The 20,754-nt window shown below is 42.0% G+C and overlaps 1 protein-coding gene across 1 annotated transcript in view; it reads right to left on the reverse strand.

Annotated features, from left to right (window-relative positions):
- LOC135470098 (uncharacterized) overlaps window positions 1-20,754 on the reverse strand; it is a 29,066-nt gene that overhangs the window by 1,701 nt on the left and 6,611 nt on the right. Inside the window, exons 4-10 of the mRNA XM_064748847.1 lie at window positions 14,283-19,880; window positions 12,270-13,464; window positions 9,397-9,669; window positions 7,752-8,805; window positions 3,590-3,755; window positions 2,525-2,722; window positions 1,301-1,360 (exon numbers count right to left, since the gene is read on the reverse strand). Coding sequence (XP_064604917.1) covers window positions 1,301-1,360; window positions 2,525-2,722; window positions 3,590-3,755; window positions 7,752-8,805; window positions 9,397-9,669; window positions 12,270-13,464; window positions 14,283-19,880 — 8,544 coding nt within the window. The remainder of the gene's footprint in view (window positions 1-1,300; window positions 1,361-2,524; window positions 2,723-3,589; window positions 3,756-7,751; window positions 8,806-9,396; window positions 9,670-12,269; window positions 13,465-14,282; window positions 19,881-20,754) is intronic.

Here is a 20,754-nt window from a genome sequence, read left to right on the forward strand (position 1 = left end):
AATTAAAAAAAATGTGTTTGGAACCTTTTTAGAATACATGTACTAACATTCAGAACATACATACCAAGAGGTGGCCCCAATACAAAAAACTATACAAAAAAATACTTTCAAATATTCTTAATCCTGAAACAAAATATTGAAAGAAGGCCATATTTACAAATAACTTCTCACATGCTTTCATCTGAAGTTTGCATCACTACTTTGTTTTTTCTCCTTTAAAGGCTATATGATGTAGACCTAAAGTATACCCATCATTTACTGATCAACATCCATCACAATGGGCCATTCTCGGTTTTTGATTCCGTCATCTATAACACAGCCAGACTCTATGGTCAGCTTTCTAGCCCTAGAAAACTATCCACTGACTTATCACTATAATTTTTCTTATCAAATTGTTCCTCAATATGTATTAAATATTCAACTTCAATAATTATTATTATACAGGATTTTCTCTATTGATTATTCATTTTAATTATGTTTCCCTTAAAATCAACCAGTCTTCGGTGTTACAGATACAGATTAACTTACTTTAAATGATAATTTTACATATGATAAAGTAGTTCCGTTTTACATAAAAAATATTATTCTCTGTACCTTCTTGCTCCTCAGCAACGTCGTCCACTGTTTCAGCTGTTTCAAAAAACAAGTGAAGATTGCTTTTATCATTTTTCTCTCTCTCTTTTTTTTTTTTTTTTTTTTTTTTTTAAAGAAAGCGATTCTCAATTTGCAAGCGATGGACTGTTCTTTTGCAATACAAGAACACTATGTCAACAGTTTGTGAGCAAAATGTTATCGCTAAGGCAGGAAGGGACAATACGTAACAAACTATACAGACTTGGCGCCATTTTAACTTTACGCAGGAACAATTCCCCATTAACACAAGTTATTCTATTATAAATTATCGGCCAAGGTCAACCTCATTTTTTCTTGTTTTTGTGAAGAACCTTCTTAGGTTTGACCAACTGTTTTCAATAAATGGAAGAAATATACATGTTACAGACACTGCCGTATATATGAAGACAATACAGAATACTACACCTAAATTACATATATGCCTAAGTAAATGTACCTTCTTCGACCTTTTGAATATTGTTTGTGTTTTCATCCTTGGTTTCGGACTCTACAAGTCAGAAAAAAAAAATTAACTAACATACAACATGATTATCAAATAAATAACAAAAAAAAGTTAAACATTAAACAAATGAAGTGGTTAGAAAATAACATATCACAACATAATTATAATAAGGAATTAATGGGGTAGATATGAACAACAAACACAAACAGTTTATATTTTCCTTACCATTTTCACAGTCATAGAATGAACTTTCCTTTGTGATGGACATATCATGGAATGATCCCTCTGTAATCAAAACATGGAGTAAGACAAATATGAAATTATGAAAAAAAAACATTTTGATTTTAACTTGGGGCTATTATATACAGGGAAATGCAAGACTTATTAAAATCAAAGACATCTTCCACCAACTGCATCTCCTTAGAAATACAACTCTTGCTGATGTGGGAAACTTTCTGATTTGATAAGATTCTCATAATAACCATCTTCTGGATTTTAAATTTTCAATTTTATGTTGAGAAAGGGTTTTGGAGAAGAATCATCAAATGACAAGGTTTAAGTCGGGGGCCTCCCTGGCTCAGTTGGTAAGCGCGCTAGCCAAGCGTAATGACCCAGGAGCCTCTGACCAATGCGGTCGCTGTGAGTTCAAGTCCACCTCATCCTGGCTTCCTCTCCGGCCGTACGTGGGAAGGTCCGCTAGCAACCTGCGGATGGTCCCCCGGGCTCTGCCCGGCTTCCTCCCACCATAATGCTGGCCACCACCGCATAAGTGAAATATTCTAGAGTACAGCGTAAAAAAACCCAATCAAATAAATAAATAAACAAGGTTTAAGTCATGAATCAGAAAGTAGCCATAGTTAAGCCTGTAATTACAACCACCTATATTCAACATGTGCTAAGCAGTCACACTCTACTGTATTCCAACGATTTTTCATGTTAAATAACCTACATTATGCGGGTATCTGTCCAACATGGCTAAGACTTTCAACATGTTAGGACGATCAGGAAATCAGAAGATGAAGGCTCTAAACTTTGGGAACTGTTTTTTTGTGTTTGAATATTTAGTGTTTTAGCCTGCCTCTTTGTTGTGAAATTTTTGATACTTTACACCTGCACAACATGACATCAAAACCGAACAGTTTGTTTTATGACATTCCAATATGATCTCAGCAGGATGACATCATCATGGAATTTTAGCTGACTTTAGCATTCCTACTTCCTGTAATAAGACACAATGTCACACAAAACGTCACATACGGCATCACGCTATATACACATACATGACAGTCCACAGCTAAAATATTTGATGCAAAACAGTTCAAGTACATAAAATCATCATAATCTCCTCTAGTGGGTTATTATTTCCACCGCATAACCCATGCAATATTTACTGTATTCAACCATCACCGTGCAATATCCTCTGTATCTTCAACAGTGAGTTCTCCTTACCCAGATCAGGCTGCAGACTGTCCTCCATCTCCAGCTCAATGTCCAGCTCGGAACCAGGAATCAGCTGAACCCCTTTAGACAGCAGGTACCTGTTCAATGACCAGCCCGTGTGGTCCTCCTCGTCAAACAAGTACACGTGGTACAGCCCGTTCTCTTTCTTACCGATGCGAGCTTTCAGGGTCTTATCCTCACACATATCTGAAAACACCATGTATCTATTTGTACACATGTACATAATGGGTGCCCCAATTAAAGTAAAAAAAAAAAAAGAGCCTAAATTCAGAAATTAACAAATGCATTTATTTTGATTATTTTGAAGTGAAAACATGTAATTAAATACAGCTTGTTCCTATATCAGTATATCTGTTACCGGTATTAAGTCTCGTATTTAACCTAATATTAAATAATAAATTCCAACAATTTCTTGCTTTTAACCCAAATTATGCAACTGAAAACAGCGTCCAATTAAGAAGTTCTACATATTCAGCCCTGCTCTTTGTGACAAACTGGCAGCGCTCAATTGGCTTTACGTATCAAAACTTTGCCTTTATCTGTACAGAGTAACAATAAGTATATGATCAAAATGCCTGGACCAATGGACGCAATGAACTGATTCTTCAAACCTGTAAAAGGATTTTTTCTCAAAATTACATTACTTCATCTCAAGTGTCATCCCTTAAGAACACTCAGCTAGGTCAGTGGCAGGTTGCACAAAGCGGTCATAGGCTAAGTTTACTGTAACTACCATGGAGACACATGTTAAAAACATATGTTGCCAACTTGAGCTACAATCGTGCTGCGCAAGAGGCCCCTGGTCACCAAGATGGTATTCGGAGCCTAGTACATTCAGGACTTCAGAAGGCTTCCATTCAGCCCACCAACTTGACCAACTACGCTATGCACTTACCTCTAAAGATTTTTTTTTTGATTGGTGTTTTACGCCGTACTCAAGAATATTTCACTTATACGACGGCGGCCAGCATTATGGTGGGTGGAAACCAGGGGAAACCCACGACCATCCGCAGGTTGCTGGGAGACCTTCTCACGTACGGCCAGAGAGCTTACCTCTAAAGAAGGCTGTTGTATCAGCTAACCAGTTGTCCCCATCTGACCAGATGTCAGCCAGACAGCACGGGATGTATTGTACAGGCAGACTTAACATTGTTTCTGGGAGGGCACGGATCTTTGACTCCGGCCTCCACTCACTGTTTCCAAAGTCCACATACAACACCTAAAACAACATCACCTGGTTTTAAGAAAGTGATCATGGTTAAAGCATAGGACAGCACTTTAAAACAAAGAAGCCTGGGAGATAAGTGATGTATGCTTGATAATTTGAGGTATAAACCTTGGGAGTTTGAACATATTTTCTAGCTTCTGCAATGAATTATGCACTCCAGGCTAAGAGGAATTATTACTGTTAAGTACATCCAGGCTTAAATTATCAAAACCACTGTGATAATTAATTAAATTGCTGGACTTATGTCATCACTGAACAAGCAAATGTGAACCAATTATTTGTTTCTCTATTCCTGAATGTTCATTTCTATTCCACATAATCTCACCAAGCTGAACTCGCAGTGTAATTTTTCACACTAGCTTACAAAGTGTGTTCAGCTGAATGGAAATTAACAGAATTTGCACCTTTCAAATAATACTGATTGACACTTCACAGGGTTAGAATTAAGGTCCGGTGATGGTAACCTGTTTATGTGTTACCATATTTTCAGGTGTGGTAACCCATGATAAAGGATACGTCACCACCCGTGATCGAAGTGACTGACCACTTATACCATGTATCTTGGCAATGTGCTGGGAGCAAAGTTTGCAATCAACTTTAGTGTGTTTATCCGCATTTGCATCGTAAACAAAATAGCTGTGGAAGACCCACGAGAGAAATGTTCTGACAGAAACAAATTTTCTGTTGCTAGACACCTTACCACCTTTACTTTTTGACATTTTCTGCAAACCCAGTTTTAATCCATCAGCGAGCATGGTTACAAGGCGTAACTCTTTTGTGTACAGAGGTAAATTAATACTGGCTGGATTTTCTCGAAATATTCCGCTTGACGAATGCAGAGGTAGGGATTTGAGAGGCTACATTTTATTGGCTGCTTACAGGACACGTTTACCTCATGGCACAACCCAAAGCACTGATTGGCTGTCCACAAACAGGGATCAAACAAACCTAACTGAAAACATTTCGTTAGAAATGTGTGCATATGCTGACATGAAATGTGAATTTAGCGTCAAACAATAAAATTTGCCGCATATCATCTCACAGGTGAAGGTTTCCAATTACTCAATCCAGTCAAGGTTCAATAGAAAATTTTCTGTGTTTTCCACTGAAACTGCAGTCGATCCGAGAGTCTATAATCGTTGCATATTGAGGAGCAGCACTGTGTGTGTTACAGTGTACATGCAGACAAGTAACATTATCGGTGCCGGTAGTCAACGACGCAAGGGAGGTTTCGCATCAATATTATACAGGGGTTCATAGAAGTTGTCTGGCTGAGCCTGTTTTAGGTCCGTCGATTGAATAAAAAACTAAATAGCTGGTTATATTTATTCAATTTGAGGTTCTTTTTCGAAAAAAATATTCAAATCTTTACATAACTCAATTTGAACATATCCAAAGTTGTGAGTTATCTCCCTTTTACAGAAATCTTCATGACCCACTGTGTTGATCAGATTTAAGAAGGCAAGATTTGGAGGAGGAGGGGCATATGAAAACCAATATGAGACACTGAAAGTCTCTTTGGTCTCTGCCAAACCCATCCCCACCAATAATTTGACCTACTTCAACTTCCGATCATTCTGGCTTTTTGCACTAGCATAGTGCGAGTGGCTGCATGTGAGCGCACGCTGTTTGCCTCCAGCCTCTAGAGATTCCTACAAGTCCAAATTTTTACAACGGGAAACTCAAAATCGAGTTTTTCCCGGGTCCAGATTGAGTTTATTTAAATATTTTAAACATCAACTATAACCTGGTATTGAGTTTAATTCCACGTTAGTGACAGGTAATTTTGTCACATACACATAATTTTACAAGTATATTATCCTGCTCAGAGATATACATATCAAAAGCAAACATGTTCAAAATACAGGGTTTATCCTGTTACTGGAAACAGACACAAGGTTACTGTTTCATTATATACCTCTATGTAATGAAACAGTTATAAACCATGCATGCCCAGTTGTTGGTTGTTATAAATATTAGGGGAAAGACAAGAACTAACAAATTTTACATACAAAATAAACATACATAGGCACCCAAACACAAAAGACAAGGATTAATCTGATCAGAGATAGTATTTATCATTCAATGGAATTCATTTTCGTGGATTTACTTCAAAGATGTGTTCGCGGGAATTAATGTCATCGTAATTAATCAAGGAATTACTGAAAAAAAATCTCAAAACTGTTCAATTTTCCAAGCTATAATATGGCTGAAATTACTCAAGCACGTCAAACAGGTATTATTAAGAGTGGCTATAATCCTCTTTTGTTTCCTGCTAATCCTTGTAATCTGGATCAGAGATTATAACATCGAGGGATGGATTATCACTATGTAAGAATGTGACATTCGCACCTAGGGTGAGCAGTATTCAAATAGCCTAAGAGATGTGACTTGTTTCAGCACCCTGTTTGAAGGTGATGCATGATTTTTGATTTTCTGAAATGTTTTTGTTTCAAGGTCATTTTTGACATACATGTCCTTTTACAGACTAAGAGTGACAACCACAGCCTTTGACGGTCGAGTGAGTACTTTTAATCAACTGGCAAAGTCACCTGTTGCATTTTGAGCAGTTCAACGTAAAATATACATGTATAAATTCACCATTATTGGAGCTAGTCATTCACGCAGTCTACCAACACGATTAGTCTTAGTTTTCGGTCTTAATTGTCCTCTGTAGCCGGTCATAAACCGTTAATATTGCGTAATTGTCAAACAGCGTTGTTGTATACAGTTCATAAGTTATCAGAAGCTCACTCATTGGTCCACATGAGTCCACATTGGTCATACTAAATACAAATGGACTTCCACTTTGTTTTATAACCACCAAACCTCATTACCATAGTTTGAATGTATTTAAAGCCTTATTTTAATTTAATTAGCCAATATGTGCATGACCACTCCAGCTTGTCACGGATGCAGCCATTAGCAATTGAAGTTGATCGCTCTCATTCGCATATATTTTCAAATGAAATTCAGTTATTATCCAAAAAATTGAGTACTTGTACTAGAAAAACACTGAATTGATTTTTTCTTAACTTCAATATTCAGTTTTTAACTGAATTTAACTACCTAAATACCAGGGTCTAAAATCGATGTGTATGAATTTGTTATTCCTGCTCGAGGTTTCACCTTCTCGAGTCTGAAGTTTGATAAATGGCTTAGCAGCGAAAGTAAAACATTCTTTGCCATATATCAACATTTACCAGCAACATCAATTTGATATAAAAGCATGTTTTTTGCTCCACGACAGAACATGGAGATGTGTGTATTCGTCATGGAAAAAATGACAGCAGAATATTTTATCTCTCTAAATATGTAGCCTCTCTCTTTAAAGATCATTATAGTTAATACTCTGTGGGGTAATTCACTATTTGCGGGTCTTTGAATTTTCTCCTAACCCGCAGTTCACTTTCGCGGTAAATTTTATGCGATTAAAAAAAGTCAAATCAGACTTCGTTTGGAACTGCTTTTGTAGATTGAAAGATTGATATACTTGTAACAATAACTGCAAAGTGTGCAGGCTATCAGTTTGCAGTATCAACTAGGGAGGCCAAACTGAGTTCATATTTAGGCAGTCATAATTACCTTAATCAATGAAGGGATGGTAATGTACAAAAATATTCAATTTTAATATCTTAAATGGTCAGTCGAAACAAAAAAAAAATGAATTTCCGTTGAAAAGAAAATCTCCCAGAAAATTTCACCCAGAAAATGGTGGTCAGTACGTGGAAAAATGACTTCTAGGAACCACTGATATATCGACGCCAGGCAGGACTAGCCCGGGTTAATATTTTATGTATCAGTGATTAAAACACTTCGTCTCTGCCGCCAAGCAAAGATGTGTTGGCCAACCCAAAGCCACGGAAAAAGCCCAACCGTTCTCCATTTTTGCACAGAGGAACTGACTTTAAGAGATAAGACGTTACATTCAGCCTACATGTATATACATCTCTTTGACACATTCTCATTTTTTCTAATCCATTTTACCTGGTACTGATCATCTTCTATATCTGTGATCTTGGCCCTGTACCAAGCATCATCATCAGAGAACTGTGCCAAGCAGAGGAAGCCAATCGTGAGCTCATCAGAGCTGGTGAGAGTTACATCGGTGCAGACGTGCTCAGCTATGTCAGCCATCAAGCTTTCTAGATCAGCACTGCGACACACAGGCTGTAGACCGAAGTTCCCTGGGTCTGTAATGTTACAGACATACACCTGTAACTCACTTCCTTCCTCTAAATCCAAGTTCAAATAATCCGTCAAATTGAACTGGATACCATCACACGTGAAGTCCTTCAAATCAGGTTCACAACCATCGCCACTTTCAGAGCGAGCTATCGGGGACGGCAATTCCGAAAGTTTCTTTTTAGGAGCTGTTCTGCTGACAGAAGTTTCATCTAAAGCATTAAGTGTGTTACATACACTATCCAGAAGGGCCTCGTTAAGATCCTGCCCAGCTCCCGTACCTGGCACAGCATAACCACCTTGGATGAGGCTGTCATTAATGCTGAAAGTGTCGTCTCGCAAGTTCACCAACGCCGTGTCGTCCACAAACCCTACCACTTTGGCAACAAGTTCCTTCTGATAGATCATCTCCTCGAACCGACTACAGCTGTTATCCTCCCAGGAAATGCTCTCGGGTCTGACTTTAGCCAGAGAGCAGCGGACTGCTTGAGCGGGTAAATTCAGCAAATCTTCACAGATAGGCTGGATTGCCGACAAAGGCACGCTTTCCACATTGCCGTAATCCAGATAAAACACTTCTGCCGAGTCCTCGGAAAGGGAGACAATCTTGGCTCTGTAGTACTGCTGGTCCTCATTACAGATGGCCACACAGAGCTGGCCAGTCTTCCACATGCTCTGGGGTATGATCGGGGTAGATGTCTGAGTCTGGCTGTAGTTGCTCTGGAGTCGAGCCATCAGGTCCTCCAACTGTGGGAGTGGGGATGTCAGCTGGCACCAGAACCGTCCCGGACTATCAGCATGACTAACGCTAACCTTCCTCTCCTCGCCCACAATCAACCTGATCTTGGGAATGTCCCTTTGAAAAACAACAAATGAGACACTTTAGAGTGGATTCCTTCTGACTTGGTGTTGTTTATCCTTCAGTATTATTTCGGTCATTTACAAACATGCCTCCTGGTTTATTTATTTCATTAACACAGGAGAATTTTTCCCTTATAGCAGAGCAGAGTGCAAATCAATGCCCTGAAAAACTTCCTGATTTTAAAAGCTGCAGATGAAACAGCCAGATTCAAGTTAAATTCGAACACATGGCTAGCAACCCACATAACATGATTTTTGTTTTATATCCATTGTAGGAAAGTTTTCATTTATACAGGCAGTCAGTATATTATGGGTGGAGGAAACCCAAGCGCACAGGACAATCCACTGAACTTAAGCAAGTCTTATTGCTGGAAGTCTGGTAGTCTTCCTTAACTTCCTGTGAAACAACATGAAAAATCATCATCGCTTGCTCACCGCCACTAAGGCACCCTTAACAATAGAAGCTGCAAAAATATTGAAAATTCAGTCTGAGAATAGTGCATCTTAAGGCAAGCACCTTAGCCACGGCCCGTCCCCCGTTGAAATCATACCAAAGTAATTCAGATTTCATACTCCTGCAACTTACTCAACACCACCTCCACCTTTGACAGATGTGGGCGTGGCAAATACATCTCCATCACTGTTACTCGCCGACTCTGCCTCTTCCTTCAGGGGTTGCCCACTGAAAGGGGAGTCCGTGAAAACCTTCTTCAGGTGAGGTGGAGTGGGGACACGTGTGTCTGTGCTCACCCCCAACCCTTCCTCTATCATCTTCCGGGCCACACAGATGCCCATGTCTAACAGCTGGACAATACAGTCTCCATCTTCTCCAACCTGTACAATGTTGGCTATTAATGACCTGAAACCATACAAGAAGAACTCCAAAATTGGACAGCTATATAATATCTGACATACCTACACTAATATCAAAATTTCAGTCATTCAAAACGATGTGTCACAAAAATTATCCTTGTCCTAAAAACAATATTTTGAAGTCAATACACTTGGTGTTAGAATCTGAGTGAGTGAGTGAGTTCTTGGGGTTTAACGCTGTACTCAAAGGAGACTTTATTTACACACTAAATGATCACTAAACACAATATTTGTGCTATGTTAGTCTGTAAACTCCATTTAAAAAATATTATGTAAGCTTTTAAAAAAAAAAACAAAAAAAACTATTCAAGTTGGACCTTCTGCCTATCGTGTCGACCGCAAAGCCTTCGCTGGGAGACGTCATGCCGTGAATACCTACCGGGATTATGTAATGAAAAGCCTTGCAAAGCATAGCCGAATGCATGCCTCAGGCCTACCCACTGTGTGGTTTTCCAGAACCTATCATGTGACTTAACCTATAATTACCCCTGCCTGCACACCTCTTATTTAGCACCCAAATATTTTGAGAGATAGACTAGCGGAGTTAGAAAATTAACTATTATAAATATCAGCTCTGGGAAAAGTGTATACAGCATAGCAACTGGGCGATACGATGACCATTTTCGCTCAAATATCGGCCATGCAGACAACACAAATGCGCTCCCATCAGGTTTGTTCGACATTAATTGGACATCCACTGAATTACCGTAGTACTTGCAGAGAATTTTGACAGATAACAGACTATAAATGTTTATAGCCAAGTTAAGTGATACCGGTCACGACATGAGGATCCATGCAGTCGGGTCAGCCAATGGTGAGTTACACTGGCGACAACAGTTTGTCACTTAAAACTGGTGAAACTAAAAATTGAGGTAATCTTTCATGCTCTAAAAAAGGATCACTGGCAAAAATAAATAAGGTCTGAATTATACTGAATGGAAACAGGGACAACAGCCAACACAGAAATACCAGTTTAAAATTTGTCTGGGTTATTGTTACGGGCTTCAAGTTACCGCATGCTGTGGTGTATCACACCAGCCTGTACGCAAGGTGTGAACTGGGTTGGAGGGCCGCGCTGTAGCCTCGTGGCCTTTGTAGGACGAAGGTTTGCAGCTCCCTAAAGTTCATTGCACAGCCTGCTGTTTCAAACAAGCAAGTAGCTAAACAACTTCTGCATTCAGGGAGTGAACATCCGGATGTCTTTTCCATTTAGCTTTCTTGGGTTATATTTATTTTTACGGCTGAATTAGCAAATCTCATACGACTATGATCTAGGGGCGTTTTTGACAAGATCTGGTCTATATTTTGTAAATCTGTTTTTAAATCCATTTTAGGCTATGTACGTAACTTTACAGTATCCTAAGTTGTGTTACTGCCGTCAGAGGCCACACCTGGGCAAGGATTCATCTTGAAATTATCTGTAAAAGTATAACAATGTTTACTGCTGTCTGTGTCGTACACAGAGAAACCTCAGATGCCAGCAGTGAATGCGCCACTGTGACGTCACAAGGTTAACAGTGGCTTAATCGTAGCAAAGTAGATTTTCTGCCATTTTAAACGATTGGACTGAATTCAGGGGACATCACACTATCTGTCTGCAGTTTGGAAAGCTCAGTGTTGGGGATTTATTTTAGCAATTTTTCAGTCATATGACAACGAAGGAGTCCTTAGAGTGCATGTAATGTTCCTCCTTGATGCAGGACAGATTTCCACCGCTCTTTTACATAGTGCAGCTTCAATGAGACGACTTACCGAAGACAAGTAAGCAAACCCGCCCAAGCCATTATACTGATACGGGTCAAATCATTACACTCATAACTTCATCTTTTAAGGTTTTAGGTGTGACCTGACAAAGTGTTAGAATCTGAAGCTGACCACATAATAGGTGCAAAATGGTTGGAGTAATCATCACTGTGTCCTGGATTAAATTTCGCCTTGCCGCTTTGCCCATGCTCTCTTTTCACACTGCGTACGTACTATGTGCAATAAAACTTGCATGTAACTACCGTAACCATGGTTGCAGGTATTGCACGGTAGTTACACCTGTCATGTTATGTGCACTTACTGATCCCTGTCCAGCCAAAACCAGATTAGTATGCAATATTTCATCAACACCTGTCCACTTGTCCTCAAACAGGGCAGAAAAAATTTACCCTTATATATGTGCTTATTTGACATCTGCTGAAGGACTCTTTTACTTACAGTGGCCAGGTTGATGGGTGGAGGAATCCAGAGTGCTCTGTAAGACCAGCCCCAGAAACGTCCAGAATTTTAGAGCCACAACCAAACCAACAAGAGATGAATTTGAACCTGTGACCTCTTTTGGTTAGGGGCTGATTCTTTCAATTTGAGTTCCAGATTTACCACTACTCACAACATTATTAATACTATTATTAGTATTATCATCTCTATAAGAATAGTGATTTTTTTTTTCTATATGCACGAAACTTGTATAGTCGAAGAAAGTAAGTGAATCACAGTTCAGGCAGTCAACCATTAAAACAACATCCAAAGTCAAATTCCCTAACAACTGCTTCATGAATACAATCAGCAACACAATATCTTAAAAACAATATATACACTCACTTGTCTAGCACCAAATCATTGAAGTGGTTTTTGGCTTTCATTGTCCACAGTGTGCCCTGGAATCGAATCTCACTGAGGCCACATCCTACAGCCTGGGCGGGTAGAGCCATGAATTCTGGTGGTATGGGTCGAACATTGACCTTGTCCACAGATTCTGTGCATCCGTAGTCCACAAAGAAGACATCGATCAAGTTCAAGGCAGAGTTTATTTCCCTCACCTCACCCCGGTACCACACCTCGTCTTCTGCAGACAGTGCTGCGCAGGCCTGGGTGACAGCCAGAGGTTGGTCGTCGGGCCGAGTAGATGCCATGGCTTCATTGAAAACATCCATCATGGACTTAAGCTGGTCAGAGTTTGCCTTGAGGTGGACCCAGAAGTGACTTGGCGACTCAGAATGACTGACGGTCACCTCGAATCGCGAGCCCTCTATCACACGGATCCGCGTGAACAAATCGCTGGTTGCAGAGGTGTTGCAGCTCCCTGAGGGCACAGTTGTGTTTTCCATGGTGTCAGACAAGGGAGATGGCGATTCAGACACCTGCACCTTGAGCGAATCAGTCAGCCCCGTAGACTCTGCATCACTGGCAAGGAGATGGCTTAATCCACTGTCTGGTTTCTGCGACTCTGTGGACATGGCTAACTGAGTGCTCAGGTCCACGCCCATGTCTCTCAGCAGCACAGTGTACACCACACCTGACTCTGTCTTATCACAGCTCATCATCTCAGCCAGCAGTTTCTTCTCCGCTGTCACTTCAGCAAACTTACGCACAGCACTATGATCCCAACTAACTGGTGGACATGCAAAAAGTCTGCACTGTACAGCTTGGGCTGGCAAAGTCAGGTAATCTGGCTTTATGGACACCAGATCAGCCTCAGGGACAATGTCTGCGTTTCCATAATCCACAAAAAACACCTCCACTCCTGAGGCTTGAGTGGACACAACTTTCGCTCTGTACCAGCTCTCGTCTTCCGTGAATCGGGCCAGGCAGGGCTGGTTAGGGGAGCAAGTTATCCCCCTTTCTGACTCGGTAAGTTGTCCGCAGTAGTCAGCAATGAAATCCATCAACTCAGCTAGCTCAGTCTCCGAGGCTGCCGGCTGGCACCAAAACTGATCGGGTGATACAGAATGACTCACGAACATCTCCTCTCGGCTTCCCAATTTTAAATGGAGTTCAGTAAATGCCACATCTTGTGCTTAAAAGAGAAGAAAATGTACAGATTATCAACTATATTCTCAGACATATCATGTCTATAGGGGGAAACGTAGTAGCAGTTGGCTTAAATAATTGAAGAAGATTTAACTTTAATGAAATTCTAAGTGTACAGAATGAAATTTTGTAATTCGACTAAACTTAACAATAATGAACAAAGATTTTCAGGAAGTTGTTGCAGGTTCTTCAGACACACACCACTGTTATGAAATCATTTATTTATTTATCTGATTGGTGTTTTACACCATACTCAAGAATATTTCACTTATACGACAGCAGCCAGCATTATGGTGGGAGGAAACCGTGCAGGGCCTGGGGGAACCCACGACCATCCGCAGGGTGCTGAAAGCCTTTACCACGTACGGCCAAAGAGGAAGGTTATGAAATTAATACATAGGAGAAAATAAGAGAAACATATGTAAATGATGTACCCTGATTTCAAGGTGAGGTTACAGTGGGAACTTTCAATGATAATCACTAATTATGCATTTATCTACATGACTGGTGTTTTGAATTTTTCATTTTTAAAGGTGGAGGAAACAAGAATTAAATCGGAGAGACCCCTGACCTTGTAAATGGATTCATTGAAAATACTTTTCCACATTCATGGGAAAGCTGATCAGTTTAAGCATATAAATTGGATATTTGTCAGAACAGGGCAGGATTAAAAAGAAAAGAAAATTATTTGCAAAATATGAACTATACACAAATATGGATATCCCCCATGAAACTCTTCTCAAAGCATAAATCTACATCTTAATTCCAGTTTTTAATGAAAGAGCAATGTTATGTGTACAATACCTTTGGCCGAGGACTCTGCTAAGCTGTCTGCCACTAGCTTGTCCACAATGGCAGCCACATGGTCAATGGCTGGTCCCAACAGTGTCTGGATTAGTTTCCCCTCAGAGTTCGTCATAGTCACTTCGTAGGGGTCAGTGGAAGTCAGGAAAATCACACTGACTGCCTCTCCTTCTGTGATTTCTCGTAGCTTAGCAACCTGGTGCGGGGTCAGCTGAATACCCTGGAGGCAACAGGCGAAGCCAAACGGAGGCTGAGACTGTATTGCCTGTGGTAGAGTGTAGACTTCCTTCTCCAGCACTCTGTCCTCATTACCGTAATCGATAAAACGGACATGGACCCAGGGGGGTGCCTTGTCCATGACACACGCCCGATACCACAGTCCGTCCTCAGAGAACTTACAACAGCAAATAGATCCGGGATCAACTTTCTCCAGCGGTTCATTATCCTGTTCCAATTCGCTTGCCAGGTCCATCAGTTTCTCTGACAAGGCGTCGATCTTGGAAGTGTCATCTTCCAGCTGGATGTAGAACAACCCCGAATCATCTACATGGGTGACATAAGCAGTCTTTTTTCCTTTGGGTACATTCTGCTTTCTGTAACTGGTTCGGTTTTCCACCTTGAACGACGGACTCGGCGACTGGCTTGGTTCTTGTACTTTTTCTGGCACTTCATCAGTTGGCTTGGAAGACTCTCTTAGTTTGACACCTAAATCTTCACCTTCTTCTGAAGTCAGGTAGATCTGGTATGGCTCTTCTTTATTCGCAAATTCAACATAGACGGTTTTATCTGTGGTGTGTTCTAGGAGGTAGGCCACGTCCGCTTCACTCAGCTCGCTACATCCAATCAATCTACAGGTTAAACAATAGAATGGTTCTTTCAGCATTTCTTCAGGGATCGCTTTAAGAGAACTCCTATCCACTTCATCCAGATTACCATAGTCCAGGAAGCGAACTGTCACTTTGGATGAGTCTGATGAGACCACCTCAGCTCTGTACCACATCTCATCCTGAGAGAACTTCGCACAGCAGCAGTCCCCGGTGGCTGCAGTTGTCAGCGCAGGGCAGCCTTCTCCTAGCTCCTGCAATCTGTCAGCCAGTGACATCAGTTTTTCTTCATCCCGTGCAAGCTGGACAAAGACTTGCCCAGACCGTTCTACCCCGGTCACATATACCGGAGCCTTGTCTTGAGGCAGCACTGTGCTGGGGAAGGACTGCCTGGTGCTTGGTGATTGTGATCGTCCAGCGTTTTCCAACAGCCCGGTGCTGTCTACAGGCTCACCAGATGGCACAGGTCCCTGAAGCAGTTTCATCAGCTGTAAGCCATCTTGACATTTCAACTTCAAATCAAGTGGTTCCACTGTGGACGTGATTTCGAACTCTAAACATTTTCCATCCACAAACTGCATGACTTCAGATATCTTCTTTGAAGAGAGCAAGGATTGCGCTCTGAACTGAATGCAAAATGGAGGAATACTTGTTAAATCTGCAGGAATTCCTCTAAGCTCTGTAACAGATGAAACCGAGTCACAGTTGCCAAAGTCAATGAACCGTACGGTAGTTTTATCCGTGCTTATCTTTAAAATCTCCGCTCTGTACCAGGCTTCATCTTCAGAAAACCTTGCACAGCATTTGCTTCCTACTTTGGCATCATTGAGAGGGAATTTCCCTGCTGTAAAATCTGCATCATACACCTGTAACTTCTCAGAAAGCTCTGTCAATGGATCTTCGTCACCATGTTTCTGTACGAACACCAGTCCTGTGGCATCCACCTGTGTAACAAAACCCTTAAGGATGCCTGGAGTTAGCCGAGGTTTGGGTAAACTGGAAGGACTGACAGCTTCTATTCTAGTCGAGGATCCAGCATCCTCATCTTGTGGACCAGAGTCACTTTCACTTATTAACTTCACACTGAACGGAGCTGTTTTGGTCAGAAGTTTTATGGTAATTTCCTTGTCATGTTTATCATCCAAAAGTTTTTCCACCTCTGGCAGCGCCAACGATGCCTTGGGATCTGGGAAGCAATGTAAAGCCAGTGGTGCTTGCTTGGCAAGAGCCTCTGGTATATTCTTCAATACAGCCACATCAAAGGCTTCCAAATTTCCGAAGTCTACAAATCGGACTGTGACTTCCTTGCCTTTTACCTCAACAACTTCACCTCTGTACCAGCTATCATCTTCAGAAAACTTAGCACAGCATGCCTGCCTAAGTTGCACACTGTTCAGTCCTGGTTCCTGTTCCAGTTTTCCGGACAATCTTTGCAACTCCTCCGTCATCTGGTCTAGCTGCTCTGTGTTTTCCGTTGGCTGAATGTACAGACCTGATTTGTTCACGCATGAGACATATCCACACAGGGTGTCCCTTGGCAACGTGGGTGGTGGGTATTTCCTAACCAATGAGGCAGAAGCTGGAGTTTCTAAACTTTCAGCGTGGCCAGCTTCCACTAACAAACTGCCAACATCACCATTGGGAGCAGTCATCTTTACAGTATTCTTTGTGATGAATTTACAATCAAGCTCCTTGTCCATAACCAATTCCTCAAAAAAGGCCAGTGCTTGACTGGTCCATACTCCAGCAGGGGCTTTCACCTGAGCCAGTCTACAAGGATACGCCAATGGTGGGACCTCCAGCAGAGAAGTGACAATTTTTCTCGTGTCTGACAATGGTATGTCTTCAGAGTTGCCATAGTCCACAAAAACAGCATGAACAGTTTTCCCATGCACAGCAGAAATCTTCCCTCGATACCAGGCCTGGTCCTCTGTGTATTTCACAGCACAAATCTGACCTACTGTAGCACTCTGTAACGGACTCCCCTGTCCACTTGCATACTGTTTCATCAATTCGGTCATGTTGTCAAGATCTCTCTGTGACTCGGCAGGCTGAATGTAAAACTCCTCCAACGAGACAGTGGCACTAACATAAGCTTTGAAACTTTGTCCCGTCATGTTTGGCACAGGCAAGAATTCCATAGTTTCTGTTCCCGTCTGTACAGAGCAAAGAGGGGTGAGTTGCTTGACTAGTAAGGAATCTGATTCATACAGATCAAGGTAAAACACCTCACCTTCTTTGTGGGTGATTTTGGCCTTCAGCTCTTTATCGTGGGTAAGCTCATTGAACTTATTTTTCAGCTCAATGCTGCCATCGTCCTGGATTCCATTCAAACTGCAGTGGAAACTTTGCACAGGTATTTCAAAGAATTCAGGCTTGACACACTTCAGTTCTGATTTCTTCACAACTTCAGCATTTCCATAGTCCACAAAGTGTACAATGCAGTCACTGCTCATGACTTGAACAACCTCTGCTCTGTACCAAAGTCCGTCCACACTGAACTTGGTCGCACAGGGCATTCCTACCGACGGGTTGACTAAGGTGTCTGTCCGACCAGCGTACGCCGTCTCAAGATCAACTGTCTCAGCAAAGGACGGCTGGCACCAGAAACTGTCCACACCATCTATGCTAGTGACGTACACAGTGACTTCTGAGTTCACCTGAACCAGATGGATTTTGGGGAAGCTGGGGATGGTTTCTTGTGACGCTCCATGGATTTTACCCAAGCCTGCTTTCACAAGCTCTTTGGAAGCATTTTTGCCCCCAGAAAAAAGCTCAATCAAATAAGCATCTCCTTGCTTCTGATAGAAAACAGCATTAGCTTCATCTCCCACAACAGATTCTAGCAAACTCACAGCTTTAGGATTCCAGGCATCCCCAACAGGTTTGATGTGCCTTAACTTGCATTTCACAGCTAACAAAGGTATTTTCATGGTGCTTTCTTGAGGGTACTGAAGTCCAGTACAGGCTACAGTTTCCGTGTTACCATAATCCACAAACAAAACTTGAGCTTTTGATGAGGAAACTTCCACAACTCTTCCTCGATACCAGCAACCATCCTCTGAAAACTTTGCAATGACAGGCATGTCTTTTCTCACCGAATTCGGTGGTATACCTCTGCACCTAGATTTCTCATACTGCAACTGTAAGCTTTTGTTGAGCTTAATAATTTGCTGTTGCTGGGAAACCAACTGACACCAGAAGTTCTCCGGGTTTGTCATCCATGACACTACGACATTTGCTTTCTGTTCATTCCTGATTAGCTGCTCTTTGAAATTCCCTGCTGGTGGAGGAGCTGCTGTGTTCTTCGGGGGAGATCTTGCTGTAGTTCTTTGGCCAGGCACTTGCGTCTTCTGCGCCAGTCCAGCTTGGAGCAATGTCTGAGTTACATCTGCACCATTAGCTGGATCTGTTAGAGACACATTAGTGGCCCCTCCTTTACCACAGCAGACAAACTTACAAGTTAAAGGTTTGTCCATCGTCAACTCCTCAAATTTAGCAATGGCTTTGTCACTCCAGTCACTGCCAGATGTGTCCAGAGAGTTCAGGCTACACTTCACAGCTTGTACTGGCAGTGTGAAGAAATCTGGAGCAACACTCCTTAAGCCAGTTGTTGTCACAAAATCCGAGTTTCCATAGTCCACAAACTGCACCTCACAGTTCTCGCCGGCATATTGTCTGATGACCGCCCTGTACCACCTCTCGTCCTCTGGGTATTGCGCCACACAGGGCATTCCTTCACTAACACTTCGTAGGCGATTCTCACTGGGTGATAAAGCTCCATAGAACATGTTGATTTTTTCCATCAGCTCATCAACTGCTTCTGTACTTTTAGACAGCTGGATCCAGAACTCTGAAGGCGTGTTAACAAAGCTCACATAAACTTCACAACTCTCTCCCAGACTCACCATCATGGACTTGAACATGTTATCCATGTCTGTCACCTGAGCTGAACCTCTGTCACTGTTAGATTTCTCAAAACCACTTGCCCAGGTTTTCCCTGATCCCCGAGGCCCAGCACGTGCAGGGGCCTCATAATCTGTGCTAAGCCTATCGTCGTGACTGTTGTAATTTCCACATCTCCTGCCTGGCCCCGAGTCTCCCCAAAACGCATTTCTAATCCTTCCTTCTTTATCTTCAATCCACCTGCGGTCGTTAGAAGACCGTGGGGTGTGGTCTTTGTCCCCATCCCCGGTGCTGAACCTTCCAGATGGTCGCTCAGAGCCCGCTCCAAGAGGTCTACGTACACTACCACTGCTGCTGCTCTCACTCCCGGAAGACAACTTTCTCTCTGAATACACAGATCTCGGGTGTCCCCTCTCAGCACTGAAACCTTTCCTCTCACCTCTGTCACGGAATGCCTCTCTTCTATGACCCCCCTGCTCACTATCCGTCACCGTTACACGGAGGTTGTCCCCACCAGCAAACTTACTTCCGCCATCCATTTTGTATGTGGCTGTCATACTGCCGTACATTTTATTGATGCTTGAGCCTGCACTATTCAGCAGCTCTACGCAGCACACACTGTCACCTTCTAGCAAGGAGAGAAACTTTGCTGTGAATGTCTTCTCCAGAATGAGATCTTCAAACTGGGCTATGTGTTCTGGGGACCAGAAACCCTGGGGTGAGACAATGTTAGCCATCCCACATTGGATGGCCTGGATGGGTAGTTCCATAAACTCAGGTTTCATCTTTCTTAGTCTGCTACTGTCTGCAATCTCGTTGTTACCGTAATCCACAAACGACACCTCCACAAGGCCATTGGCAAGCAAACCTGAGGGACAGAACATATAACATTAGGTTATGGTATGCACCGCTATTCACAAGCTAACCTTTCAATACTGCTTCTTTGAGAAATATGCCATTGTAGCTTATATCTCTTGCAGTCATTTGTTTTTTTGATTGATGTTTTCCCCCCACACTCAAGAATGTTTCACTTCTACAATGGCGGCCAGCATTATAGTTGAGAGGAAACCGTGCATATAATAACAGGGAGTAATAAGGTGTGTGTACATACTATTAAATATGTGTTACAGTTCCACCAGAATATGTGGGTGTTATTTTACCATGGGAAAAGATTTCATGTATGATATTGATTCTGCAGGTTACCGTATGATTTGCAGTGATCCATAAAATATGAATGCTCATAGGGGGGAGGAAGCGTGTGTGCATTATGTACAAGGTGAATGCATACATTTGGGGGATGTGGGTGATAATTTAGTAATCTCCTTAACAATGTAGGTATCCACAATTACTTTCTAATGAATAACCAATGTTACTGCATTCCTCTCCTGTCGTAGTCCTATGCATTTTAGAGGGTCTAGCAAAATCAGCACATTGTGTACTGTCGTAGGGAATACTGAGAAATTTTACACAAAACGCATATAAGACTGTTGGGTAAGCGCAAGTATCAAAAATCCTTGCCTATGAACATACACACTCTATGGAGATCCCTTTTAGAGAGCGTAATGACCCAGAAGCCTATCACAAATGCGGTCGCTGTGAGTTCAAGTCCAGCTGATGCTGGCTTCCTCTCCGACCGTAAGTGGGAAGGTCTGACAGCAACCTGCGGATGATCCCAGTTTGTGCTCGGTTTCCTCCCACCATAATGCTGGCCGCCATTGCACAAGTGAAATATTCTTGATTAC

This window comes from Liolophura sinensis, chromosome 7 (genome assembly GCF_032854445.1).
Source record: "Liolophura sinensis isolate JHLJ2023 chromosome 7, CUHK_Ljap_v2, whole genome shotgun sequence".
Taxonomy (NCBI): Eukaryota; Metazoa; Mollusca; class Polyplacophora; order Chitonida; family Chitonidae; genus Liolophura; species Liolophura sinensis.